This window comes from Scatophagus argus, chromosome 8, assembly GCF_020382885.2.
Source record: "Scatophagus argus isolate fScaArg1 chromosome 8, fScaArg1.pri, whole genome shotgun sequence".
In the NCBI taxonomy this organism is placed as follows: Eukaryota; Metazoa; Chordata; class Actinopteri; family Scatophagidae; genus Scatophagus; species Scatophagus argus.
Window position 1 is genome coordinate 8,830,507 of NC_058500.1, and position 27,886 is coordinate 8,858,392.

Sequence of the window (27,886 nt, forward strand, 5' to 3'; positions counted from 1 at the left end):
TTAAAATCTAACAGGCATATTCTCTTGGACAATTGATTGGTGCCTTTAGGTTTGTCATTACATACTTTGCCTAATAGCAGTGAGGGGATATACATGACCAATGCAAGACAGTGGATTCCTGTACAGGTAAGACATGTCTTAATTGCGCAAGGCAATACAATGTTGAGAGAAATCACCAATAGAAAGTGGTCTTTCTCTCACAGGAAATATCCTTCCATTTTCTAACTGTAACTGAGGAGAAAGATGAGGAACTCATATAGTTAATCACTAACTAAAAGCCTCACAAATCTCAACTTTTGAATAGCTATTGATCTAGTTTTATTTTAATTTAAGCCGAATCACACAGAGATAACTTTTGTTCCCTCAAAAAGTAGATTAGGACATATTATATTTTAGCTTAAGATGTGCCAAAGACCTGTGACACTGTTCAATAAAAATAAGTCTTAATAACCTTCCTAATGATTTCCACCATGATACTGATGTTTTTAGCTATGGGCTCAGCAGGAGTCTAAAACCCACTTGAAGTATTGAACATGACAGCGTGCTGAAAGCAAGTAATTACAGCATTACACGGTCAATTCAATTCACACTGACATCCACCGCTGACTGAGTGTGACTGTGCAAGACTTCATCCAGACAGTGCAGGGATTTGACTCTGCATGATGCACAAGATCTTCAGATTTCATACCGGCAGTTTTGGTGGGATTGTTGTGCTCAGTAAGGTTAGGGTTATAAGGGCCAAATTTCTTAGCAAACAGAAATACTTATTTCCTCACCAGAAATCCAGGTGGTTGCATCCACGGTTATTGCTGTCAACGAATTGATTGAGAATTTCACTTTAAGTAACCTGCTAACTGTCTGTATTCAGCACCAAGACCGACCAGTTCAGTCGTGACAACGCTGAACTCCCCACCTCTGGCCCGACGCCCACCTAAGATGAATGTCGTGTGAATACATCCACTTCGGTATGATGGTGTGTTTATGAGGAGGTCTCAAGCTGGCACACTTGATTCAGCACAGAAATAGACCATTTCTATAGAATGGAAGCAGATCTTTCAGCAGAAATCTGCAGTTTTAAACCTCAGAAAATGACATCAGAGCTACCTGCCTGAAGAGAGAACACTTAGTGTAAGACAAAAGGATTTTTTTGATTAATCCTTTAAAATGTATTCTAATTGGCTCGTTTGGGTTTCTTTAAATGTATGCAGACATACATCAACTACATTTATTATAATACACCACATTAAGACCACACCTTAAATATACTCCATGATAAGTCAAGGTTCTCCAGTCAAAATGTAGCTCAGGTAAAAGAAGAGCTGTATTAGCTGGAAAATATAATTAGAGAATCCAAAGGAACAAGTGTTCACAAATCAATAGTTCAGACTCCAGATTGCTTTTCATTTAGCTGTCATTTAGGATAAGAAAAACATTTGCAGGATCTAAAACAATGAAATGCTACAAAATACCTGAAACCCCAACTAACAGATGGATGTCTTTTAGTAAAAAATACAATAATGCAGTGCAGTAGTAGGATCAGAAAATAGAAATACTCCTGTAAAGTACGAGTATTTCAAATGTGTACTTATACAGTACGTGAGTGAATGTAGCCTCGTATTACTTTACACCAATCAAATTTGACAGAATACACCAATAAACATTAAAAGTGACTTCTTATATTTGCTTTGTACCACGTAAAAATCCTCTGCTTCCAACTCCATCCAATGTTGTTAAATCCACCTTCGGTATATGTTCAGCTGTGTTGCATCGTGACCAGAAAGTGCATTATTTGTGCTCAGAAGAACCAGATGGGTTCAACTCTCCCTTCTGAGTCCTGTGACCAGAGGGTATTTGTGAAAATAGAAATTCATTTCTCCGCAGCCCTTACTGGCGCCCCATAGGAGACCTTCAGATTTTTGTTAAGATACTCAGGCCATTTATGTCAGTGCCAAACAGCAATAAAATACGTAGAAGCTTGTTTTATAGAGATTAAGCCGATACTCGATCAAAAAAAGCAGAATAAATGAAACGATATCCACGTACATGAAATGAGAGAAACATTGAGAAATGTATGGATACATGATTTGTGTATTACGCTTTCAGAAATTCACAATTTTTACGAATGAATTTATCTCATGCAGTCATTTTGTAGGGCAGTAGTGTCTGCTGTCTAACCCGTAATCAGGTGTTTATTTGTTTTTCAAACGACAGATTGGGCAGCTGCCCCCAAAGGGCGATCGTTCACCACATCCAGTTGCGCACGACTTTGGTGACATCAGTAGGAACGAGAGATCCTGAAAAATGACTCCGGCGTTGGTGTGACGACAGTGACCGGTTAGTATAAATACCGAGACGGAAAGTTATCTGCTCATACCTCCAGACTTGGCCTTAATGGTCACCAACCGCTGCGAGAAGCTGAGCAACTATCACAACTACCGGCGGTGCGCTCAACAGAGGCTGGGAAAGAGCAGAATTTGGACACTTCTCAGGTGAGTCTGGCGCACTACAGAATAAACAATGAAGACAATGAATATGTCTGTCTCTTCCGTAAGTGGTTCTGCCCGACCATCTCTGCATGATTTAGTTGTGATTTGGAGGTTTGTTTGTTTTTTTTTAATACAGTACAACATTCAGTTTTCATCTTTAATCTATCTCCTATGATTCAAGTTTGGGATTTTCACAAGAACTTTTAACACATCAGAATTCCAGGGCTGCTGTCAACTTTAAGAAAATTCCTCTAAACGAATTGAAACGAATTGCAGTTTGCAGTACACGAATTCTCAAATTGTACACAAAATCTCCTCTGACTCGTCAGTCACTACATGGAATCAAAGATATTTACTGTACGTTTCCCATCGACCGTAACCAATTTCTCCAACAGACAAACAACTAAATTACCATGAAGTCGACATGTCTGCTCATCTTGGCTTCTCTCGTGGTCTGCAACTTGACTCTGTGTGGAGGACAGGGCATCCCCGATGAGGATGAGACTGACCGAATGACCATAGACGACATCATACTACAGAGAGCAGAAAGTCTCCTGTTACGGTCCATTCTCAAGAAGATGCAGGATGAGGACGGCAGAAGCGGTGCGTAAAAGACGAGCGAACCAGAAGCGATTGATTTGATGCAAACAGTCCCTGAAAATATTTTAAAACCTCAGTTTTCAGTTTTTAAATTGTCATTAAATTTCATTTCGCGAGACTATGGAATTGATATCCAGGCTATTTGTCAGATATTTTCTACTTAAAGTCTTTAACTAACGTGGTAACACCATTCAAGTCAGTTTGAGCTTCATTTTCATTTTCAGCTTTCAGCTTCTGTTATGATGTTGTCTAGTTCCATAACTGTACGTGATCACAAACAATGTTCGAAGCTGTGTTTTAAACATGTAAAATGGCAAAGATTCTGCTGCCAGTCAAGGAATACGGATCTCCACCTGCAGTCGTTTGTGCGCAATTTACGCAAAGAATGGACAAGCCGGGGAAACACATCTCTGTTTGCAGTAACGGGTAAAGGGGCAGTAAAGGAAAAGCTAAAGTAGACTTGGGGCTGCTTGAAATAATCAACATATTATTTTCCTTTCTCCAGGAGGATCTTCTTCTCAGATAGAATGGGTGACAAAACGACAGCATCCCGGTAAGAGATACAGCGAAGATCTAGAAAAGCGACAGCATCCGGGCAGAAGAGAAGAAGACGAGGATGGACAGTACTTGGATGTTCAAAAGAGACAACACCCGGGTAAACGCGACGATGACATGCATTCCTTCATGGAGCTCCAGAGAAGGCAGCACCCGGGAAAGCGCTCCACGATGGGACACATTTCTGAAAACCCCATAATGCTCCTGAATGAACTTTCCAAACGACAGCACCCGGGCAAGCGCTACCTGGTGCTGCACAGCAAACGCCAGCACCCAGGTAAGCGCCATCTCGAGGATGAGGACGACGAGGGGGACTGGGACGCCGATGCAGATGGAGACGAAGACCTCGCAGAATTGGAAAAGCGTCAGCACCCAGGAAAACGGTTTTGGGATAACTCCAGTCCGGATTTGGGCACAAACAGTCCATGTGATGTATTGGACCCTACGAGCTGCAGCAAGACCAGTTTGCTGCTCGACTTTTTAGACAACATTAACAAGAGCCATGCCGAGGAGAAGAGGCAACACCCGGGTAAAAGGTTTGCACCCGAGGAGGATTTAGTGGAAGGAGAGTAGGTTAAACAAAAGTCTGGTGTGCGTTTACTGCTGTATTGTAAAAACGCACATGTGTAAATTAACTGACCATAATGAATTATTAAAAATGAAAAAAGAATTTGCATCATTTTACCTTTTGTGCCACAGTTTTTCTTTGGCAAAAGCATTTATCTGCTGTTGGTTTCTTTGCTTGTGCGTAATTGTCCTCCAAACTGACGACATCGCTGTAAATAAGGTTTTCATAAGAGTTCGTGCCATATGTTGAACTTTATTAACAATAGCTGTTATAATTATCATTAATTAGTATTCACACCCGTAATTAGCCTACATGTTAAAATCAAGTCCGACGATGAAAGCATCAGTCTGCTGGCTTTTGCGCTGCTGCCTCTGTGAGGGAACACACGCTTGTCAGTACAGCACATGCTTGAAATGTGATCAATCAAAGTTATATGTAAGAAATCCCATCACTGACTGATTTGTGTCTCGTTCTTTTCTACTCACGTGAAATACAGTTAATACCACAGCAAGTAAAATGTGTCACTGATTATTTTTCTGCTCATTGCTGCATGGATTAAGTTTATTTAACCTAATGTTGTAAATTAAAAGCTACTTTTGCCTTAAAGTCAACCACCGATGTTTTTTTGTTTGACAATAAAACGCACTGGTAAACATTTATGATTTGTTTAAGTCACTATTAAAGTCTATTAAAGTGTTTCTTCAACCCAAATATAAGTCCAATTAGCGTGTAGTCACAGACAAAGCGATCACCCCTGCCTCGATGATGATAAACTCCGTAGCCTGGCAGACTGAGTGTGTCAGGTATCCTCTTCTCAGATTAATTGGGCTCATTCCATCAGAGCCCTGGGAGCAGCTGTCCACAGGCCTGATCAATATGCAAATGATTCATCAGAGAAAGAGTCTTAATACACTGAAACACGCACACATTTTAAACCGTCTGAAATGGCTCACTGACAGAAGGCGACCAACCACAGATATACAATTTAGAGAAATCTTTTGTGTTGTGTTTATTTAGATTTTTTTATTTTTATTATTCATTGAGTTTCTAATTACGAGCCATGAAAAGAAGGTTCCCAATGTGACTTCATCTCATGTTATGCATAGGTATGAGGTTGTGAGTTGCGAGCAGTTTCATCTATAAGATGAATTTACAAAACAGAAATATTTTATATTCTTATACATCCAATCCACCTCTGACACGTCCTGGTCCTGACCACGTGACTGAGATAGTCCTATCAGTTTTTCAAGGAGATGGATGTTAAACAGCTGATAAAACTTTCTTGAATTTCCCTCGGGATCAATAAAGTATCTATCTATCTAAACTATAAACTGAAAATGAAATATGTTGAGGTCCTAAAACTAGATTTTGATGGTCCCAGGGCCTCAAGGCCATGTTCAGGTATTCTTAGAAATGAAAACAAGCAAACAAATGAACAGGGAAAAACAGTCAAAAAAGAACTGATGAAATTTATATTAGACGGACATTCAACAGCAGCAGCATTATCAGGATGACTCTACAGAAAGTCGACATCTACTCTCAACCCAAAAGTGTGATATAATAATCAGACCGAGAACTGGACACGGCAACCTTAACAATACACTTTTCAGTAAAGGGAAAAAATCCAAAAGGTCATTGTAATTTGTGATGGAAGAGACAGAAAATATGCAGAAATAAGCAAAATGATCACATAATTACAGAAAACAGGGCACATTGCAAAAAGTTTATTAACAGTGTGGAAACAGTATGGAGGGCAGAAGAAAATGGCTGTGTATTTGTGTTTATGAGAGCTATTGGCCTAAAGACAGAAGAGAAGAGAAGTACACAATATAGACAAATATATTGGGACACCCTACCATTACAACAACAGGGACTTTGATGACACCATATTCTAAATAGCTTTGCAGCTATAACAGCTTCCACTCTTCTGGGAAGGATTTCCACAGGATTTTGCAGTGTTTCTGTGGGATTTTTTTCCCATTCACATAGTAGAGCATTTGTCAGGTCAGGCACTGATGTTGGACCAATAGGCCTGGTTCACAATCTCTGTTCCAGTTCATCCCAGAGGTATTGGATGGGGTTGAGGTCATGGACCAGTCATTTTCTTCAACACCAAACTCATCCAATCATGTCTTTATGGACTTTGCTTTGTGCACTGGGGCACAGTCATGCTGGAATAGAAAAGGGCCGTCCACAAACTGCTGCCACAAAGCTGGAAGCATAGCATTGTCCAAAATGTCTCGGTATGCTGAAGCATTAAGATTTCCCTTCACAGGAAGTAAAGGAAGCAGCCCACCTCCTGGAAAACAGCCCCATAAAGAAGTGTGTCTGAATACTTTTGTCTAGATAATGTACATCCACCGTTGAGGCAGTTGGTGTGTGTGTTTCGTGTCGTTTGTCCCTCTTCTCTTCCCTTACAGATTGGATGTTAATCACATGACCAGGCAGGGCTGTTGCCTCTGCAGCTGGTTTTGTCGAGCTGTCAAAGGTAAGACTGACTGTAAATGACAGTTATTGTTCCGTTAATTCGTAATTAGCAGTTGGGAGTCATTTATTTATGAAGTTGGAGGTTATTTATTCCCGTGTTATGAACAACTAGATTGGAGAAACGATGGCTCAAGAACGTGAGACCTGCTGCTAGCATTCTCAAGCTAACGTTACATTCTCTGTTCAGTACAACGGCGGCGGCCAACATTAGTCACGCATAAAATGTAACTTCAGCCGTTGAATAGTTATTGTGAAAATAACACACACCAAGTACAATACTGCTCGTTTTCAGGCAAAAAAGAGTAAGTACTTGGCGTCCAGCTAGGTTTGTTTTTCTTGGACTTGCCGTGAGTCAGGTATATCAACTTAGCTTAGCTAACGTTTTCTGGTAAAATTGTAAGGTTAAAACTCAAATTGAGTTCATTTTAATATACATGAGATAAAGAAAAAGCTGTATTACTTTTAAATTATTGACGTGTAAGACTTGTGTAACTCGTAAAGCTAGAATTTCATCATCATAAGCACATGCGGGTGCGAGTGATCTGGAGTGGGTAACCTTTGTTACTTCAGTCATGAGAGAAATATTACATGATAACAAGCTAAAACTGTACATGTGTAATAACCCCAGTTATACTGCAATGCAAAATATCAAATAAGGGTTTTTTTTAGCTTCACAGTCCTCTCTAATGTCGCCTGTCTGACATCCTTGCCTCCCATGTTTTAATCACTTAGAATTTACGGTGCGATTGCAGTGAATGACGAGTTCTTAGATTTTCATACATGACAAAGCATAGTTGAAATCAAGGTCAAGTCAGTGCACATTTTAATCCACCAAACTATCTGACAATCCATGTATTGGATGTGTTAAACCAGCCTGCTTTGTCCTGCTCTTTGGTGCCCCAGGATTTTCTCTGGCGTGATGGAGCAAATACGGGGTGGGTTTCACACCCCGTGACATGTGGACTGAAGCAAAAATCTTGCACTTTGCAACTCATCTGAAACAATACAGCCAGCCTCTGTTATGGCCTCCAGTTATCCACCCCCCTTTGAGGGCACAGGTGAAGTGAAGGAGGGCTTTCTTTGTCCACTGTGCCTGAAGGACCTGCAGTCATTCTACCAGCTCCAAGACCACTATGAAGAGGAGCACTCTGGAGAAGACCGCCATGTTAGAGGACAGCTCAAAAGTGAGTCCCACTAATTATGGATGCATTTGAGTCCTGTCAGGTTGTAGTACAAAACAGACTCTAAGAAAACAGTAAAGACTGTGTACTGTTTAGCTTAGCTAAAAGAGAGTGTATCTTTTTTAAATTGCTGTTTCAGGAGTGCAAGTTGAATTTGATATAAGGGTACTGCAGTGTTGGACCAGGGGAAATTGTTGCCACGATGATTTGGCAACCATTTCTGCTGCAACTTTTCAGGGATGGACAGTAGATGAAATAATATCCTTTCTGCATTTTCCACACAGGGAGGTACTTGTGTTCTAATTTGCTTTGTGCACAGGTCTGGTACAGAAGGCAAAGAAAGCCAAAGACAAGCTGCTGAAAAGGGAGGGAGATGACAGACCGGATACAGGCAGTTATGAGTCCTTCTACTACGGTGGAGTGGATCCCTACATGTGGGAGCCTCAGGAACTGGGTGAGACTGGAAAACTAAACTGTAACCAACTGTGTAATAATTTGGACAAAATTTATTGATAAGAATGACTAGGGTGACCTGTAGGCAGCAGCCCCTTGTTGAACAATTTCCTTTTTCTTCGCTTATTTAGGAGCAACCAGAAGTCACCTGGACTTCTTTAAAAAACACCGGGCAGCCAGGATAGATCACTATGTCATTGAGGTCAACAAGCTCATCATCAGACTAGAAAAGGTGTGTTTACAATGGAAGAACTTACTCACAACATCGTTTTCTTCCTATTGTTGTTGAAATTACCCTTAAGATGAGCTTATATGTGCCAACTCAATGAAAACTGTCATTTCAGTTGACATCATTTGACAGGACCAACTCCGATGCTGCCAAAATCAGAGGTTTGTCCACATGTATTTCCATTACAAGTCTGACTTTTCTCAGTGTATGTAAATGCAATTTATTTAGTATTGAAAATTGCTGAGTGTTGATGCTCTTTTATAGCCATTGAGAAGTCAGTGGTGTCATGGGTGAATGACTCGGATGTCCCGTTCTGTCCCGACTGCGGAAACAAGTTCAACATCCGGAACAGACGGCACCACTGTCGTCTCTGTGGGTCCATCATGTGTGGGAAGTGCATGGAATTCGTCCTTTTACCTTTGGCTCGTACGTATAAACAAAACCCACTGCAAGCTAAAGGAAATCATCAGATGTTGGGTTGAACTTAAGTTTTGCCGCATGTGTCTCAGTGTTGTGAAAATGAATGCATTTTGTCTGTTCACAGAAAAGCTGATCAGTGGAACACGAGAGGCCCTGTGTGTACCTGGAAGCCCCATCCAGGCTCTGTCTGCCTCGGCAGGGGGCGGCGGCGGCGGTGGCAGTGGCAGTGGCATGGGTTCCAGGAGAGGCAGCATCAGCAGCCTGAGCAGTGTTACATCCATGTTGGAGGAAAAGGATGACGAGAAGATTCGCTGTTGTCACCACTGTATGGACACACTGCTCAAGAGGCAGCAGAAGTTGGAAGAGAAGGACCATGTGCCTGATATAGTGAAACTTTACGAGGTAAGAAGAGAAAAGTCACTCCAGATTTTGCAATCTGTGTCTTCCTCTGTTCCCCCCAACAGTTCAGTCGATTTTGTGTTTTGTTTTGTTTTTTTTCATGCTGTCTTGAGTTTATGCTGCTGTATCCTTCCCGTCATTCAGTGTTTTGGCTTTTGGGGTTTCCTGTTTTTCACTTGCTCAAAACTTGTCTTCCTGTCAGAGGCTGAGGATGTGCATGGAGAAGGTGGATGAAAAAGCTCCAGAATACATCAGAATGGCCGAGTCTCTTAAGTAAGCCCCATTACAGATTAGTTACCTATTTAATTAACATTTTTGATATGAGAAATAACCTTTGGATCTTTGATTTGCATGACTTTGTGACTGTATGCTTTCACAGTGCCGGAGAAACCACATACAATCTTGACACTGCTGGTGGACTGAGACTGGAAGTCCAGAAATACTACGAATTAATCGATGCCCTGAGGTATTAGTCACGAGTGACTCAGATGACCCAGTCTTTTCTGTCTTTTAAAAGAAAGATCAAACTGAGATGTCTTTCCTCTTCTCAGTAAGAAGATTTTAACACTAAATGCAAAAGATGATCCGCCACCACATCCAAAGACCCTCCAGCTGCAGAGGATGATCCGCTATACAGCCACGTTATTTGTCCAGGTGAGACAAAGTTCACGCAAGTCATGAAAAAAAAGATATAAGCCTCACAGAAACAGAAAAATATCAAACGGAGAGGTCGATAACAAAATATTTCCACCTGCCGCAGAGAAATAAATCCTATCTGAAAGGGGCTTTAAAATATATTTTCATTTATTTCTCTGTTAGATTCATACAATATTTCTGCAGCATGTCTTTTGCTTTTTCCTTTTCTTTCTCTGAATTCATCTGTTCTCTGTGTTCTTCTTGTTTTAGGAGAAGCTGTTAGGTCTCATGTCTTTACCCACTAAGGAGAAATATGAAGAGTTGAAAGAAAAGAGGAAACAGGAACAAGAGAAGAGACTCCAACAAGAGAGACTGGTGAGACTATGTACACTTCTCTGCTGATTTTTAGTACACATAACAAATAACTAAATGTTTCTATTTCATGCATTTCCCTGCTCAACAGGCAGCTCAGGAGACCCTGAAGAGGAGGCAGGAGTCTGAGAAAAACCGTCCCTCTGCCAGCACCAATGGAGAGCTGCCCCAGGCCTCTAGAGTTCCACGCATGACCAAAGCTGGTGGTTGGCTGCCGTCTGCAGACTCTGCCAATGAACGCAGCGAATTGGAGGACCCCCTACTGCAGCAGATTGAGAACATACAGTCATTTCTTCGTCAGGCAAGGGAGGCCCAGAGGACAGATGAGGTAGCCATGTTGGAGGAGAACTTGCGTCAGCTGCAGGATGAATATGACCAGCAGCAGACCAGTTTGGCCATCGCCCTCTCCCAGAGACTGGCTGAGGAGGAGAGCTTGCAGCAAGGGGAGCTCCGTCGTCTGGAAGCCTGGGAAAGGGAGGAGAGGGAACACTGGGGCCCCGCTGTGGGGTCCACCCTGTCTTCCATCACCTGGGAAAGGTCCCTGGATATCACTCCGGCAGGAGGTTTCCAAAGAGAAGAAGAAGAAACTGAAGCTGAGGACCTGACTCCCAAAGCTGAGCGGAGTCCATCCTCTGTAAGAGCATTCCCTGCTCTCAAAAGCCAGGAGGAGTCACCTCCCAGGTTGAGGAGCTTAGGTGGGCATGTAACCCCCCCTGGAGGTGAAGGACAGAATAGCACCTCCCTCAACCCTTTCGATGAGGAGGACTCTACTCCCATTGAGGAGGATCCATCCAACCCCTTCTTAGAGGACATCAAGCGGGAACACAAAGAGGTGACCAATGGGAAGAAAGAATACAACCCGTTTGATGAAGAGGCGGACGTCGAGGAGGACAAACAGGTTGGAACCATACCTGGCAACCCCTTTGAGGAGGAGGACGATACTGATGCAGGTAACCCCTTCCTAGAGGCATCAGGGAGTTCTCCAGGAGTCTCAACCAACCCCTTTGATGGGGACGATGATGACGAGGTTTTGCCTGATGTGGACATGATAGAGGAGGAACTGCTGCTGCAGCAGATTGACAACATTAGGGCCTACATTTTTGACGCAAAACTCAGTGGCCGTCTTGATGAAGTGGAGCTCCTGTCAGAGAACCTAAGAGAGCTACAGCACACCTTACAGGAACAGAAAAAAAAGAAGCACTGACACCTCTCTCTCAACTCCCCCCGCCCGATTACCTACTACTCACCAAGTCCTGCAAAGCTGGTTCACTTTACAGGACTTATGAGCCCATTGACTTTAATTTGGGTGAGGTCTGCAGTACCACAACAAGACTAGGTTAGTGCAAAAATTAAAAAAGTACTTGAGCTCAGTAGTGTGGAGTGAATTTCCAAACATCCTTCTAAACCACTTATCCTGTACATGGTCACAGAGGGCTGGGGCTTATCTCAGCATGCACAGTTTTTAAGCACTGTAAGTAAAAATCCATTTGTGCAGACGTTGCTTTAGATATTAACCCTGGTGTGTCGGTGCAAACGCGAACAATGCCACTTAAAAGTTTTTTTTAATGGAGCAGCCAGGTGGTTATTTGAGAGTGGCTGTGAGTCTTAGGGAAGTCAGGATGTATGATTTGGCTCTCTGGCAGAAGCTATGAACAAAGTCAAATTGGGAGCCATGAAGCGATTGATGCACATTTTGTAATCTATGGCTGAATGATGAATTGTTTCTAGGGCTTTGCTTTTGCCAAATTAAGTTAAAGGAGTGCTGATTTATCCCTATAACCTCTCTATATATCAAAATCTGGCGCCTTCTTTACCCACAATGAAACTGAACAGCCAACAGTTCAGTCAGAGGGTTGGATGTGTTATGCGAGTGGTGACTAATGTAGCCTTGAGCCACTAGCCTCATATGGTCCAAAGAAGTCTGGTAAGGTCCTTTACACCCCCAGATTTTCTGTTTTCAAAATTATAGTCTTCAGGTCCAACCGATATTGACTGAAGCGAAATCACACTACGTATGCAGTAGTACTTAAATAAACTTTGATGTATAAATTTGGTGGGATTCTCCTTTAGTTCCACTAATATTAGAGGTATGTTGTACTTATAATTTATGGTCATTTATAAAATCCCGCTGTTCATTGAATACCAAAGAACCAAATCATGCATTACTGTTCTTACTTGGCCATAAACAGCACTCAGACAAAATAACCATCTGATAACTTCATGAGAGACAAATGAAATTACACTTTAATGACCATGTTTTGGCAGCCTGGTGTTTGAAGAAAACTGATCATTGACTAGTTAGTTATCTATTAAAATTGAATCACAGGTTGAAGTTACTACTTCAGTCACTTGACTTGCACCACCTGTTGTCGCAGAGCCTGTGGCTACTTTGTTTCATAGATTTATTTAGGGAAATTAAAAGCACATTACATAAAATCAAGCTAATCTTGATCTCTTAATGTGTTGCTTTTGTTAGGTAATGCTGACACATTATTATGAAGACATAACAAGGAAAAGCTTTTAAACTTTAATCATATTGTTAGTAACCACGGGTCCATCTGCGATCAAAGTATTTGTTCTAACAATTGTTTATTTGTTTCAGTGAAAGTTGTTTTTCTGTACAACTGAATTCAAATGAAAATGAAAACCTCTCCCTGTCAAGTGACACTTTCTCAGTCTGCATGATTTAGATGAAACTTGCGCTGATTCAGTTCATTAGACTTTTTTTTGTGCATCTTGTCTACGCGCTGTTGGCCTTGGCTTGGTTGCATTTTAAACTTTTCTTACAATTTTTTTTTTTTTAAAGCATCTTTGAAAGCCGCAGTGAGCCAAATGAACATAACTTTTTCCATATCCTACTGTGTGACCCCAAAAGGTTGTGATCTTATCGTTTACAGTGACACTATTGATCCAACCGAGCACTCGGGTTGCATTTGACGCTGGTCTTTCTATCGAGCTTGTGGCCGAGCCTGTCTTCCTGCTTTCTTGATAATCTCTTAACACACCGCTACTGTGACATGCTGTAGATCTGTAGGTAAGATCTGTATGTAGAGCATGTTATCCGTTCAGTAGTTATGTCTAAGAAGTACATTCAAAATTCATCCAGCCAGCTCTCACCATGAACACTATTTGCCAACGTACATCGCAGGCAACATTTAGTCAACAAAAGACACCAGAATTCACCAAAATCCCCGTGTATACATTAGTTCAGATTTGAAAAAGATCGACTAAATTGTGAGGTCAACACATTTTAGACATTTTTTGTCAGATAAATTAACACTAGATGAATGCCAGCAAGTATTATCACTCAGTGCTGCTAAGTCCTTATATGGGTTTGTCATAGTGCTTTCCTGTCAGTCAGAATGTCCACATTTCTCTTCGTAGACATAAACAGGGTTCTGTACCATCTGTTGATCTGACACTGCTTATCTGTGACATCCACAGCAGGTCTTAAGAAAAACATGTGACACTGTAAATGTTTTGTGACAGTGTGAAGAACTCGAGGAGCTTTTTAAATGTGATTTTAGCAACAACAACAAAAAAAAGTAACATTTTGGACACGCAGACATCATCAATTCATTAACTCTAGAAAGTTTCATCTCAGCACCAATAAAAAAGGAACGTTCTCTCTGTAAGATGTTTGTACTTTGTGTTCTTATTAATCTGTTGATCCTGTGTCTAAAAATATTGTTTTTTTAATATTCACGGTGTTTACGTAGAACAATAACTAAAGATGCAAGGGCTAACGAGATTTTATTTGAATGTTTACATTACGATAGCGATGCAGTGCTAGATGTAAATCACATATGTGGATTCTTCAGCCGGGTAACATCATGTTCAAACACCAGGTCTAACATCAAGTCTTTCAAACCAAGACCAAAGTGCTGAATGCCCACCCAAACAGCATCGGGTCTTGGTAAGTTCCTGTTGTTTATGGTGGACTGGAAGGTCTCAGTCCAGCAAGCGATGACCCTACAATGCATGCAGCACAGTGGGACCCATTTAGTTAAACATATTTACAGCAAAATATGCAATGGTATCGCCCCAAAATTCCTATGTATTGCTGCAATGCCATAATATCGTCCCAGTGAATCTACAAGAGTCAGCTCTCCTCCTCAGCTTTTCACTCCTGTGAGGCTGCCATCTGGGTACGATATTTGCCCGTCAACTCCTTGGGCAGCGGTTTTGTGCCAGGACACGGCATCTGGCCCTCCACCTCACAGATACACTCCCTCAAACAGTACTTTTTTGGCCCAAAGTTGGCGGGGTTGTGGGCCTGCATCTTGGATTGAGCCTCAGCTTGTAACATTTCTCTGTAAACAAGAAAGGGAGTAAAATAAACATATTTATTGATCATTTGGTCCCTGCAAGAATGCTAAATTTTTCATAGAAGACATTGTTAATGTAACCCATATCAACCGTTTTATGAAGGAAACGGACATGGTGGCATTTTGGTTCACCAACAATTATTGCGCTATATCTTGCATGTGATCTTTGCTCATTTCTATAGGCTGAATTACAATTAAATGGTACTGTTCAAGTGATTTGATTTTTCCAAAATTAAAATGAAAAATTATATGTACATTACTCATAACCTTTGAGCTCTATTTTGCGTAAATATCACATTTTCAATGTCAACGTACATTACATCGTCAAAAGCATCTAACATTTGATTTAATATCCACCAGCCCCAATCACAAACTTCTTACTCTGATTTGCCCAAAATCTTCTTCACATGTTGTGAAATTTGTTTGTAGTCCTTCCCTTCCACATCCACCAGAACTTGCTCCCCATCGTCTGCAAGGAGACAGAGATTAGCCCAAGACTGATAATAATATACTAACATCACTACAACTACTGCAGTGCAAAGGCTACACACCAAGGTAGAACCTCAAGAACGGCGATGGTGTCATATTTTTGAACATCATTATTTGGACCCACGGATTCTTGTACTGAATCTGAGGAATGTTGAAGTACACAAACTTCCTGCAAAACACATGGAGAAAGTACATATCGTAAGAGCAGGTTCACATAAAATGCAGTCTGACTTTCTTTGAATAATTTAATTCTTCATGCCAAAAACTGCCTGGTTCCATCTTCTGTAATCTGAAACTATGTGTATGTCTGGGTCTTGGACGTCTACCTGGTTTCTGGGAAAGTGTAAAAGTTTTTTATTTTATTTTATTTTATTTATTTTACATTAGAGAAAGCAAACAATTAACCGATCAATTTATTTGTTGAGGCAATAATCAGCACAATAACACGACAGGAACATTCCTTAGTTATAACGATTATTAACAGTAACAGCCGTGTAGATAAATGTTTTATATGAAATATTGTAATGTTATACAGAGAAAGACTAAATAAATCATGCACAAAGCCTCCTGTTTGGAGACACATTCACGACGTTTTAGGTGGAAATGTGTTTCGGCTAGCTGGTGTTAGCTCTGACCTTGCTCCGTTGCTGAGCTCTCCATGCGTGTTGTAATTCACCGTCATGATCTTCACTTTGTTCTTAAAGATGATGTCGCCCTTTTGGAGGTATTCCAGAGTCCTCCTAATCGGAAACCTCCCTTTCATAGGCATTTTAAAGTCCTTCTTTATTTACAAAATACCATTTGAAAGCATCTGCACCTGAAGTAGCACAAGTTCATGGAGAGTCGTCTCTTGATGACGTCCACTGTCGTCACATCCGGGAAGCTTAGCAGTTGAGTTTTAAGTTTAATACCGCCAGCACACATACAGCTTTTCTAGTTCCTGTATTTTTCATAGAGGCAAAAGGTAAGCGTCCACATATGTGAGAATTGGCTTTTCTGATAAGTAGTGTCCAAATCTTTACAAGCATAAAAACCGAGTGCTATATAGACTCAGTTTCTACATTGCAAAAGCCACATTTACTTCTCACATCATGGCAGCTTATAGGCAACTTCATCATACTTCACAGCAGCAGTATTTAAAAGCACTTGCACTTAATTGATGACGTCAAACTGGTGTGACATTGTCTTATTACTATGAGAGGATTCTGACAAATCCCAGTCACTTTAGCTGTAACATTCAACATCTGATAGAAACAACCTTCTCATCTTCTGCCTTCGGTATGAACAGACTCACTCACGTCATATTTCATAATTAATCATTTATTACTTTTATAATGTGTGGCTTCAGAGAAGCCAGCCTCAGAGACTGGAATGCTGATACAGGAGCTCAGTCATTAATACATTTGTTTTATATCATCATCGATGTGAGGTAGAAATGTAGGGTTGTGACAAACTTGAGCAAAACATGAATGTTGTTTGGATGTCTCAGTCTCAATGTTTGAAGAAATACATTTTACATGATCAAAAAAACAAAGTACATTTACATAGTATAAAATTTTAACCATAGGATACTCAGTCCACAAAACTGAAAGAAAGTTTTCTGATCTAATTTCTTCTAATGTGGGTGCTGCTCATGGTAAACATTTTAAAGCCACGACATTTAAATTAACATTATTCATACAGCATTTAATAAAATGCACTTAAGCAACTTCATCATGCACTGCAATGCACTATAAAAATTATAACAATGCTCCTTATTAGGACAAGACAGCAACAAGATTATAAAACCCCGCTTAAAAACAACATGCACTCATTTTTATGAAATTACATGTACAAAGGTCAATTCACGACAGTGCCTTTACAAAGTCTCTGTGGGTTTTAAACCCAAATAAGTGACATTTATTCTCACAAGACATAATCCTTGTTTACATCCCTGTGGATGCTTTATTCTTCACAAGTGGGCAAGCCAATGCACATCTCTATATGGTCTTTAAGATGTCAGTGCACTTGAGACTGGCTTCCCAGGAAATCTCGTATTGTTTTTTGTTTTTTTTCTAATCAGGGAAACCTGCCCAAAAGTACTTTAAGTACACTTAGTATGCAACAAGCGGATTTGTTCACAACAAATTAAACGTTTTTAGAAAACATACAAAAAATGTTTTAGTCAGCATGAACGCAGAGGAACGTCAGAAAAGCTGATTGATGTGCAGAGTACAAATGCAAACACATGTACAAAAATAGCAGCATAGCTACTAAGTAACATTTCTGAACATAAAGTCTTAAAGACAATCAAATTCCTTCAAAGAAATAATTGCCACTGATAAACACATATAAAATGCAGACTGCAAAGAACACTCATGAAACTGATGGGACAGTAGAAAATAACATAGAATTGATTGTCATAAAGGGAAAAGAGATGAGGTGATTGCACAGGTTAGATTAGCAACATATTCACGATAACGTGAAATAAGTGTACCTAAACATAACACATTTCCAAATCTAAAAATCTCTTATGTGTCATTCAGTATAAAAAAATGGTTATATGTTCAACTAAACTGGCCTACTTGGCTGATGTGACCTCATGAATGTGACTTAAAACTAAAACTGAAAGAAGTTGATCATGTTATAATGCGAGGAGAATGGACTCTGTGGTAGATCAACGCTAGGCCTGTCATGTTATTGACTGATCAACCTACAGACATGATCCTGGACACGACCAATCAAAAGGTGGCTAAGATTTCATTAAGGAATGAATGACTAAACCCCTTTTTCAAATGTTAAATATTTATTTAAGTGCATTTTTGTTAACAGACCCCGAAAGTCCATTTTATTTATTTTTAACCAATTCCAATGTCTGCATATGATTAAGTAAATAAGTTAATTGCTCTTTGATAGGGTGTACTTTCATTATCGTGCTTTTATATTGTCATTTTATCAGTGGCAGAAAATGCTTTTAAAATGAAAATAATATCATTTCCAACTTTCCAACAAAGTACTGTACTTATCATGACAGGCCCAATCAATACTATGATAGCCAATCCATATGAACACCGACTGAAGATGAACTAATCGAGGTTTACTTAGTTCTTGTACCTGATGGCAGTTTTAATTCCAACAACTATTTTAAATCTTTTTAAAAACTGTTAAAGAACTATACATTTATGTCTTGTACCTTCAAGGGAAATGTTTCAGTTTCAAAATTGAAAATGGAGAACGTTTACGTCTATGTAAAAGCCTAAATTAACAGAACTAATAGGTGCCTGCTGCATAAAGCTAGGCTTGACTCATTTTTAGCGTACATGGTTTCCTAAAGCAAAATCAAACTCGGTTACTATGGCAACTTATGCTGGGAAACTAACCTGGTTCTGGGCAGACTGATTGTCAGCCTCAGCTGTTGCTTAAACTGAGTTTCTGTAACACTGACCAAATAGAACAGTGATGATTTTACCATTGACTCCCTGGTGTGCTCCCATATATATCTGACTTTGTCAACCACTATCAGTCAAAAAAGTAAGTTTTTAAATAAATAAAATAATGAATGATAAGACCAGAATATATGTTAAATCATGTGGTATATGCTTAAGAAGAGCCCTATCTTGGCTAGTTGAACCTGTCTCAAACTAGTCTGTTTGCGTGAGCCTGATTTGATCTTTAGGGAGCCTTTTTAGCCCTGAAAGATTTGCTCGGTTCATTCAAGTCAGGTACTGGACTTTAGTCCTTGCTTTTCTTAGCCTGCTTTATGGAACAGGTATTTAGCTGTACCTCAGTCTTAAATGAAGTTACATTTCCACATGCAAGATTTGTATCTGTGATTTTTAGATCACAGACAGGGCTTGTTAGTAGAGCTCACCTTATATCTGCAACAACAGGTACTGATGATTTATCCATGCTGTCGACATGAGAGCGTGGTAAGGCTGATGAAAGACTAATGCAAGCTGAAAGGCGTAGTTGATAAGGTAAAGTTCGCATCATCTTGAAGTGCGATAAAGACATTAAAGGAGATGAGCGCAGATGCAGCTGCAGGGGATTCCTTTTTCATTCAGTTCAGAGCGACTGAGTTTAGGCCAGAAACCCACGATTACCACACCGCTTCGGTTCAAGAAAACATTCCAAGTGTCATCCTGGATCTCCAGTGACAGATTATCTTAATCTGCCAAAGATTCCTGAATTACTTTGCTCAAGGTCCAAAATTAACGCCCGCCAGGTGCCGACTGCGGGCAGATATTCCGTTTGCTGTGTAAATCTCACAAGGTTATCCGCCACTCTTGAGGGTAAATCTCTGTAGCAAAGTAGTCTCATAACAAAAAGTCTCTACTGCCTTTTGGTGTCACTAAGGGGGTGATTTTTGCCTGTGTCAGAGTCCGTCACAAACAAGAACAGGGAGTTGGTGGGGCATTCAGGTGCGTCTTGTAAACTCTGAAATCTATATCACTTTGTATGGTGAAGTGTGCACAGACAGGAACTTCATGGTGCATTCATGAGCACCTCATAAACTCACAAATCAATACTCAAATGGCCATGATGGGTTGTTTAAAGTGGGACAGTTGGGATTTTTTTCTTTTTACTTTGAGGAAATATATAGGCCACATCTGTCATCATGTTCTTGTTGTTTCATTAAAATTTTTTGAAAAATAAAATTCATAAATGCTGCAATTAAGAATTTTATGCTAAAATTGTAACAACAATTGAATTTCCCTCGGGATCAATAAAGTATCTATCTATCTATCTATAACGAAACTTGGGCGGAGCGTCAAAAAGTTAATTTCGGACACTGATTTTGCACCATGCACCGTTTGAAAACAAGGGGTCGCTGCGGGATTTTGGGCTATGGTTCAACAGTAAGGGGTTCACTATTGAGAGAGGAAGTGAGCACCTGAAGTGAAGACTCTCGAATCTTTAACTGCACAGTTCTGGGTGTTGGGAGTGATGGTTTGTCAGTCTGTAGGGTCAGAGTCCTGGCTGTTATACTCAGCTGTCTCCATTTTGAGGATGTAGGGAATGATGCTGTCAATAGAGACGTTACCTATCAAGCCAGTGAAGAAGAGCTCCTCTGTGATGCTGGAGTTCATGAGACGCAGGGCTGGGAGACGAGTCAGGATACGTGTTAACCTGGGAAAAGAATGGACAACAACTCCTGATCCAGACTTATGCTTCAACCCTCTGTAACAGCCCTGTGCAGCCCTATCAGATGTGCTTAAGTGCCCATCAACACCTCCTGCCACGTCCGAAATGTATTCACTTTAATGGAGTTTAAACAGGGTGTTATTTAACACTTAGATAAAAGAAGACAATTTCAGAATAGTATTTTCACACAGCACATGGTGTTTAGGTATTACAACTAGCTCAGGCTGATGGGAGGAGGTGTGTCCTGTTCTTATTTTAGATGACAGTTTATTACTTATTGTTACAATGTGTTTTTTTTAACCAAATCTTAACTACCTGTAATTCACTATGGCTAACTTGCCACTACTATGGTGGGGAGTTCAAGCTGTCTGGTCAGACTGGAGGTATGGATGTACCTGTAGGTGTCATCCGGGTATGTCTTCTGCACGTAGTCCTGCAGCTCCATCAATGCTTTCTCCTGAAACTTCTCAATCTGTCCACTGCTGTCCACACCTGGGTGATCTGATGGGCCAAACACACAGTGAAAAAAATTCCAAAATGCAAATAAGTAAGTACGGTCATTTGTTTGTATTTTAGCCCTAATGTCTCTCATATTAACTTGAATATGAAAAGCACACTCACCAGGGCTGAACAAAACTATAGCCTTCAGGTAAGCATATTCGTAGCTGTCAGTCTCCAACCTCGTCATGCTGTTACAAAACTCCTGGAACTTCCAAACATGTTCCATCACCTGCTTCACCCTCTCACTTGAAAGCTTGTCTGGGAGACAACAAAATGTAGATTTCACAATTTTACTTTTAGTTGTCACTTTGAGAAAAATCGTCATCAAAAGCTGAAATTCCTCATCGGTTAGTTAATGACAAATTGCACAGTGTTGTTTGATTGTAGGCCATCTGAGCTATGATGTACAAGACATGGACAAATAAACAATGATGTAGTCCTATTTGGGGCTCATAAATGTAATATTGAAATGTGACAACAGTTCTGCTACGTTTTAGGACTAGTTTGTTATGGTAACAACAAGAAGTTCACATTTCTTGACTTGTGTTTATAAGTATATGTCCTACTGAGAAATGATGACGAGGTCTGTGGTCCATACCATCCTGGATGCTGCTTTGAAGGTGGTTGATGATGGCAGTGAGGATGGTCGACAGGTTCATCACATGAGCACACTGAGCAAGGCCCAGAGTAAACAGCTCATTCCAGCAGGCTCGCACCAAACTGGTGTTTGCCTCCTGACTGAGAAAGACGAACCAAAAAAAAAAAAAAAAAAAAACAGATACAGAAGTATGAGCACATAAAAAGATGAAAATGCACTGCATTCTTATAGTGTTCACAAAGTTTAACATTTTTAGTTTTTTGTTCTGTTTATTTTATTTATTTTGCAGTGTCGTGCTGAAATAATCCATTTATGGGACTAAATGGGAGCAGCTGCTGCGTCAAGTGCAACAGCTAGCAGTAAAATGTATTTTAATTATACCTATACCAGTGTTTGCATGAATATCTTTACATTGGCCCCAACCCATTTGTGCTGTGATTCAAGTATTACAGACAAGTTACACCGTCCAATCTGGTAAGATTGACGCTGCAATGACTTGGAGTCATCAGAGTCCAATTCAGATCAGAGATCAACATGTTAAATTTCCAAAACTGATTAACATAAAGGGACACGGGCGATTAACAGTATAACTGAAGTCTTACTTTGTCAGATGAGTTCTTACCCGAGAGCTGAGAAGGCAGGAATCAAGCGCGCCCAGTGCATGGAGAGAAAGAGAAGTCTAGATGCTGACTCACAGATGTAGTGTACATTCAGATACTCGGGCATGGGGCTGGGCATAGTCAGCTAGACAGAGATGAACACACAGAGAAGGAAAACAAAAGAAAGGAAGTTATTAAGCAAATGTCAACCTACAGATGAATGCCAGTAAAACAAACACAAGCATCTTAATTGCCTTGGAAAGAAGGTACTTGAACAGTTTCAGTATGTTTTAACAGAGGTGTTCAAAATACTTGAAGGTGTCACATATATATGCATGCATAACAGTCTTATTAGAGGTCTCCCATTCCCTCACTTGTGGACAGCCGAGTCAGTTTATGTCCCCAAATTATGAATAACATGAGGCAAGTGCGCTTTGGTCCATTAGCTGTATGAGCTGACTTCACCCACCTTAAAGCTGACATGGCTGTCTGTGAGCAGCGGTCCTTCCACCTCAATGATGGGGGTCTCCTGGTCTCGACCAATCAGCTGGATGGTTGTTCCACTGACGCACTGCAATGACTTATCAGCCAGTCTCTGTTCAACCCCTACTTCATGTGGGTTGAAAACTTTGGCCAGGGTGTCAAAGGCACTGTGCACAAAACGCACACGTACGCGCACATGCACGCACGCACACACACACACACTTTTTACTGATCTGATCTTGAGTTGGCATAAAGAGTTCCCTATTTATAAATCAAATAAAAAACAGTGAAAAATCACTGTGTAAATCCTCCAACTAATGTCAGTGGTTAAATCATTGAAAACCATACAACCTTAACACATTAAGTCCTGGAGGAAGTATTTGTTTTATCAGCCATTTTAAGCTTTTTCGCCTTTGCAGAAACAAACATGTTCCTCTTTAAATAATCCACTGACCTGACACATGGTGTCAAGAACAACTAAGAAAAGAGAACTCACAGAGAGCCTGTTAAAGTGAGTGACGAGACATTGCAGATACCTCTCACCAACACACACCCTTCCTCTCTGTGCACTGCTGACTGACCGTGTTATCTCACTAGCAGGTTGCTCCTCATGTTGGCTGTCTGCGGTATCACCATTGTTTAGGTTCTCTTTTAGTGAGTCACTCAAGTTGGCCAGTGATGTCACCACATTGGCTAGTGTCCCCAAGTCCCCCTGACTAGACTCCATCTGAAGACAAATGAAACAATGCAATCATTATTATCTGTAGACAAAAAATAGGGTGTTGTTCAGTGTGAGCATCAATGCTGTGGCAGGTCAGTTCATCCATACAGTGCAAATGTTGTAGGTTCTGGCCATGCAGAAATGCAAAAATAACACAATGAAGATAAATAAAAATGCAGTGTCTGCCCAAGTTTTCAAGCTCAAACTTAGCTTACCCTGTAATACAATGATAACAGCCTCATAATGCAATAGCAAAAATGAATCATGCTTCTATTACAAGAAGCAAAAGGAGACAGACAGCAGCAGAACAAGCAGATGATGTGTTTAAAGTAAATGCAGCTTTACCTTTGAGTCAGTGGCCAGCAGCAAAGTTCCATCACTCTGGATGACCGGCTGCTGGATATTAACCAGCATCCCCTGGTCCAGCAGGCTGGATCTGCACCACGCAGAGCATCATCAAAACCCAGTTTGTATAACATTAACACCAGCAGCAACAGCTGAGAGATAAATCAACACACCAAGCCCAGGCCTGAGATCTGTCTGTAACTTTAACTGTCACTGACCTGGAACCATCTGCCTCTGTATCGGAGATAAAGGTTGGCGTGGCGATGAGTGGACTGTTTAGGTCCTTGCGAATGTAGATCTTTTGGGTGGAGGCAGCACAGTTGGCATGCTTTTCTCTGGGCACTACATCAATGGGTTTTCTCTCACTCTGGACAGCTGAGGATAAGCAGCACGCAAACAAACTGCATTTACTTTATCCAGTAGTTATAATAATTAAAATTATGCCAGAGGAAAGTTCTTCCGGGGATGCATTATTCAGGTTTATGCAGTGTTAACCTAATGTGACATTTAGTACCACACAGAATGCAATTTAAAAGCACAGAATATCAGAAAGAACAGTTCGAACAGTATGGGTTACCAAGATGTTTTTAGTGCAATAATTTACTGACATTTATGCAATATTTTCCAATAATTCTTAGCTGCATAGAACAATGATTCTTGGTAATATCATTAACAACTTTTCTGTAACAGAAACTAATGCTCATAACGAAATGATGATCTTCCCAAGCTTTTGTTCTCTACAGATCTGATGATGATGCCCGAAGGTCCACAAGCTGGATTAAAAAGCATCCTGTATGCACAATTCATGTCAACACAAGTTCCAGTTGCTGTTTAGAGATGAAGTGAATTCAGCTGTTTAATACTTTTCAAGAATTGCAAATAACCTGATAATACCTGACTTGCTTCTGTGTAATATTGTACTTAGGCTGACATGTTTTCGCATGGTAACCTGGATTTGGATACAAACTCACATTCAGTCTTCATCCCCATCTTAAGGCATTTCCTCAACCGACAAAACTGGCAACGATTGCGGTGGTGTTTGTTGATGACGCAGTCTTGTTTGCTGCGACAGCTGTAGGTCAGGTTCTTCCTCACGCTCCGCTTGAAGAAGCCTTTACATCCCTCACAGCTGACCGCTCCATAGTGACGCCCTGAATACAGAGAAAGTGTGTGACTCACTGTGTCAGATTTAGCAGCGGGATACGTCAGTAAAAACACACAGAAATCACCAAGTAACTCAACTGTGTAAGCTTTAGTACCTGAAGCCTTGTCCCCACACACCACACAGTACTCCACTGGCTGCGGTCGACTCAAGTCGCCTGACTGCCCTAACAACCGTTCCATTGACACCGGATCTGTGACAATCTGAAAATCAAAGTCAAACACAGGCCATTACTCTTGTATTTCGCCTCACGGTTACAACGCTGTCTGAAAATCCTAACAAATATCAAGACCAAATATTGCCAACATCATAATCACATCATGATACCAGGGCTTGATATCATGAGGGAAATTATACCTGTATCCTTCCTGGCATCAGACTGTCTGTAGCCGTGAAGATGAGCTGCTTAGTGTTGTGGGTATCTGGCGAGGCCAGAATAACCTTGCCTGCCCCTGAGCTGTCAGCTGTAGTCAGAATGAACTGCTGCTTGGGAGCACTGGGCGGCTTCATCGCTGTCACTATCTGGATCTTCTGACCTGTCTGCTGGTCGGTTACAATCTGAGGGTGTTAGACGAGGGAGACAGAAAGAGAGGGAGGTGTAAATTAACATGCACCAATGGGCTTGAAGTAAAAAAAAAAAAAAAAAATAGAAGCAAGTGACATTGATGGCAGGAGAGCTAAGTCACATGCTGTAATGTCAACTTGTTTGTTGCTGCTGGTAAAGTGCCGAAAGAGGACATCAACAGGCCGTGGTAGTGTCACATACTCTGAGGCTAACTAATGTTGAGAGTACAACAGTTACTTACCTGTATTTGCTGTGGTGTTGTGGCAGGCTCAGCAGAGATGACCTGAAAGCGCTGTGGAGACTCACTCATCACCGAGTCTGAAGGGGAGGATGACACCTGCAATTTGAAACACATTCCAATGCAATGCATTATAATCAATAAGTTTGCAACACAATTATATTTCACTTGAGACTATGTAAAGCATAGAAATGTTCATCATTTTTACATAAATAAAAGTCAAAACTGTTTAGAGAACCTGTCTACAGAAAGTGTGTCTACAAAGCAGTGTCGCAAAGAGCAAAGGGAGCAAAGACAGGTGCACCATGGTATTTTCAATTAAAAGAACTTTCATATGGGTTATATGTAACAACTCAGACTGCCAATAACAACACCATGAAAGTCTCCCTTTGAACACTCACCTCTGCCTCGTGCTCAGAGTCCACTTTCTGCTGAGAGAGCAGATTGAGGTTGGTCGTCATGATGATGTAAGGTCATTAGTGAAGTCTGTTTGGAAAGATATCACAGACAATAATCAACCAGAGTGGTGCAAAATGTAACTGAAGTGCTGGCCGACACTGGGACGGTTTTATAAATATGAAAGTTGTGATGGTGAATCAAAAGGAATGCATTATGACATTGCCAAATAAAATGTTTTATCTGTGTTTAAAGTTTATTTCTTGTTGATGACTTCAAGGGGACATTTGAACAATTTCCTGTGGGATCAATAAAGTTCTTATCTTATCTTATTTTGCCTGCTGCAGCACAGCAATTTGTCACTGGGGATTATGTTTTTATCCAACCAAAAAAACAATCTTTGTCAGCATAGTACATCAAATCTAAGAATTGAAATCTAAGAGTCTGCAAACCTTTGCTTTCTATGCAATACTGGTGTAAAAGGGACAAACTTAAGTGGACAAAACTGGCAGAGGTACATAAAATCAGTAGAGAAATACTGTAATAAAGCACTCTTTCGATCCAAGGATCCCTTTTCAATACAATTTATATGCAAAGCACCTAACACCACCTAATCCCATCCACTGACATCTTCCGCACAGGTTATTAATATTTGAAAATCTGTATTTCACTTGAGTGACCACAGTTCATTTGGGAATCTTCCTTTGCAAAATTAAATGATAACATCTACTAACACCCACTATAGGTTACCTCCATGCACTTGACTTTTTTGACTGTGTCTTTGTTGATTTGGGATCACGATAAATAATTCAGCATAAATAAGACAACATAAGTGAAACTTGATTTATGTGCCTGCAGTATCTTCACAAGCTCACCCATGAAAGGGAGGGGCATGCTGCCTCATATTGTTAACCGATTGGTCTAACTGAATGTCCATCAATACTTCCTTCCCCAAACGCATCACAACACAGAACAAAATGGAGAATCTGGCAGTCAGCCAATAAAACTGGAGACGAATCCTTATGATAAATATATTGGATCAGATTTCTTACCAGACAGTAAAGTGGGCTACTCTTGCTAAATATATAATAAATGTAAAAATGTAGCTTTGGTGAGCAAAGGCAAAGTCATAGTGATTTCAACCCACTTGTGTCCCCGGGATGGCAAAGGTAAAAGGGTCGAGTTCATCTGCAGCATTTATAGCTTTTCAGCGTTTAGCTGAGCTAGCTTCATACAAGTAAATGCAATAAGGGCTGCAGCAGGAGCCGACTGTCTCTGTCTCGTCCCTTGCCTCGCATGCAGGCTTTGGTTCAGGTTACGTCAACAGTAGTGTCACATACTAATTATTGGTTTAACTATCTAAAGCATATCGGCGTAGCCTTGACAGCGCCCAGCATTTCACATTCGTTTCCCGGAGTCGGAGCAGCTAGACTCCAGGCTAACAAGCTAGCTGGCAGATTAGCTGCGCTCTTTTATCATCCAGTATCTCGGAGAGCTTTCTACGGTTTTCAGTCCGGGGACTGAGACTTACCTCCGACAAACGGTGGTCACAGATTTAGCACTCTCTACTATTTTAGAAAATATTTGTTTTGGTTTTCTTCTGTTAAAGGTCATAGTTCGTGACCCGGCACCGCCAGCGCGTCGATGATGGCTGAGTTTTTTTTTGTTTTTTTTTCCTCCTCCTTCCTCTCTCGCTAGCTTCCCCACGCGCCCTCCCCCCGCCCCCCCATACTGCGCGAGCCAGACAGGACTGACGTAATCATGTCTGACCATCAAGGGATTTTGCTCTCAGGTTATGTGTTTATAGCGTTAAAATAATTAAAGAAAAAAATGTGTGATATAATGATATACGTACCCATAAGAAATTCTTTGTATTAATCAGCTTTGAAATCAGACCTGAATTGTTTATTATTTGAAAAAGGTGGTGTTTCTGTCAGCAGAGAGGAGGCCA

At 40.7% G+C, this 27,886-nt stretch overlaps 4 protein-coding genes across 5 annotated transcripts; 2 read left to right on the plus strand and 2 right to left on the minus strand.

The window, feature by feature from the left end:
- The first annotated feature begins 2,312 nt into the window (after nucleotides 1–2,312).
- Nucleotides 2,313–4,803, plus strand: trh (thyrotropin-releasing hormone). Its single transcript, XM_046397040.1, has 3 exons — nucleotides 2,313–2,489; nucleotides 2,882–3,089; nucleotides 3,592–4,803. The coding sequence occupies exons 2-3, from the start codon at nucleotides 2,900–2,902 to the stop codon at nucleotides 4,212–4,214; spliced, it is 813 nt and encodes a 270-aa protein (XP_046252996.1). The 5' UTR covers nucleotides 2,313–2,489; nucleotides 2,882–2,899; the 3' UTR covers nucleotides 4,215–4,803.
- Nucleotides 4,804–6,541: 1,738 nt separating this feature from the next.
- Nucleotides 6,542–14,021, plus strand: LOC124062940 (rabenosyn-5). The gene is made up of 12 exons (XM_046396061.1): nucleotides 6,542–6,697; nucleotides 7,600–7,880; nucleotides 8,197–8,331; nucleotides 8,462–8,562; nucleotides 8,675–8,720; nucleotides 8,824–8,985; nucleotides 9,104–9,381; nucleotides 9,581–9,651; nucleotides 9,758–9,844; nucleotides 9,930–10,032; nucleotides 10,285–10,389; nucleotides 10,478–14,021. Exons 2-12 carry the CDS (start codon nucleotides 7,718–7,720, stop codon nucleotides 11,588–11,590), a joined length of 2,364 nt encoding a protein of 787 aa, XP_046252017.1. The 5' UTR covers nucleotides 6,542–6,697; nucleotides 7,600–7,717; the 3' UTR covers nucleotides 11,591–14,021.
- A 101-nt stretch (nucleotides 14,022–14,122) lies between these two features.
- mrps25 (mitochondrial ribosomal protein S25) lies at nucleotides 14,123–16,230 on the minus strand. Its single transcript, XM_046396063.1, has 4 exons — nucleotides 15,839–16,230; nucleotides 15,266–15,372; nucleotides 15,096–15,183; nucleotides 14,123–14,699 (listed from the first exon to the last, which is right to left on the minus strand). The coding sequence occupies exons 1-4, from the start codon at nucleotides 15,970–15,972 to the stop codon at nucleotides 14,510–14,512; spliced, it is 519 nt and encodes a 172-aa protein (XP_046252019.1). The 5' UTR covers nucleotides 15,973–16,230; the 3' UTR covers nucleotides 14,123–14,509.
- Nucleotides 16,231–16,507: 277 nt separating this feature from the next.
- Nucleotides 16,508–27,624, minus strand: nr2c2 (nuclear receptor subfamily 2, group C, member 2). 2 transcript variants are annotated; one of them, XM_046396062.1, is made up of 15 exons: nucleotides 27,467–27,624; nucleotides 25,941–26,025; nucleotides 25,543–25,638; nucleotides 25,094–25,294; nucleotides 24,834–24,939; nucleotides 24,546–24,725; nucleotides 23,793–23,949; nucleotides 23,575–23,665; nucleotides 23,090–23,235; nucleotides 22,495–22,675; nucleotides 22,049–22,170; nucleotides 21,427–21,566; nucleotides 20,949–21,086; nucleotides 20,723–20,828; nucleotides 16,508–20,312 (listed from the first exon to the last, which is right to left on the minus strand). In XM_046396062.1, the coding sequence occupies exons 2-15, from the start codon at nucleotides 25,998–26,000 to the stop codon at nucleotides 20,138–20,140; spliced, it is 1,899 nt and encodes a 632-aa protein (XP_046252018.1). In that variant the 5' UTR covers nucleotides 26,001–26,025; nucleotides 27,467–27,624; the 3' UTR covers nucleotides 16,508–20,137. The 2 variants fall into 2 exon arrangements, 1 of the variants encoding a protein (XP_046252018.1); XR_006844022.1 differs by lacking the exon at nucleotides 16,508–20,312 and having other exon boundaries at nucleotides 21,395–21,566.
- Nucleotides 27,625–27,886: the final 262 nt, after the last annotated feature.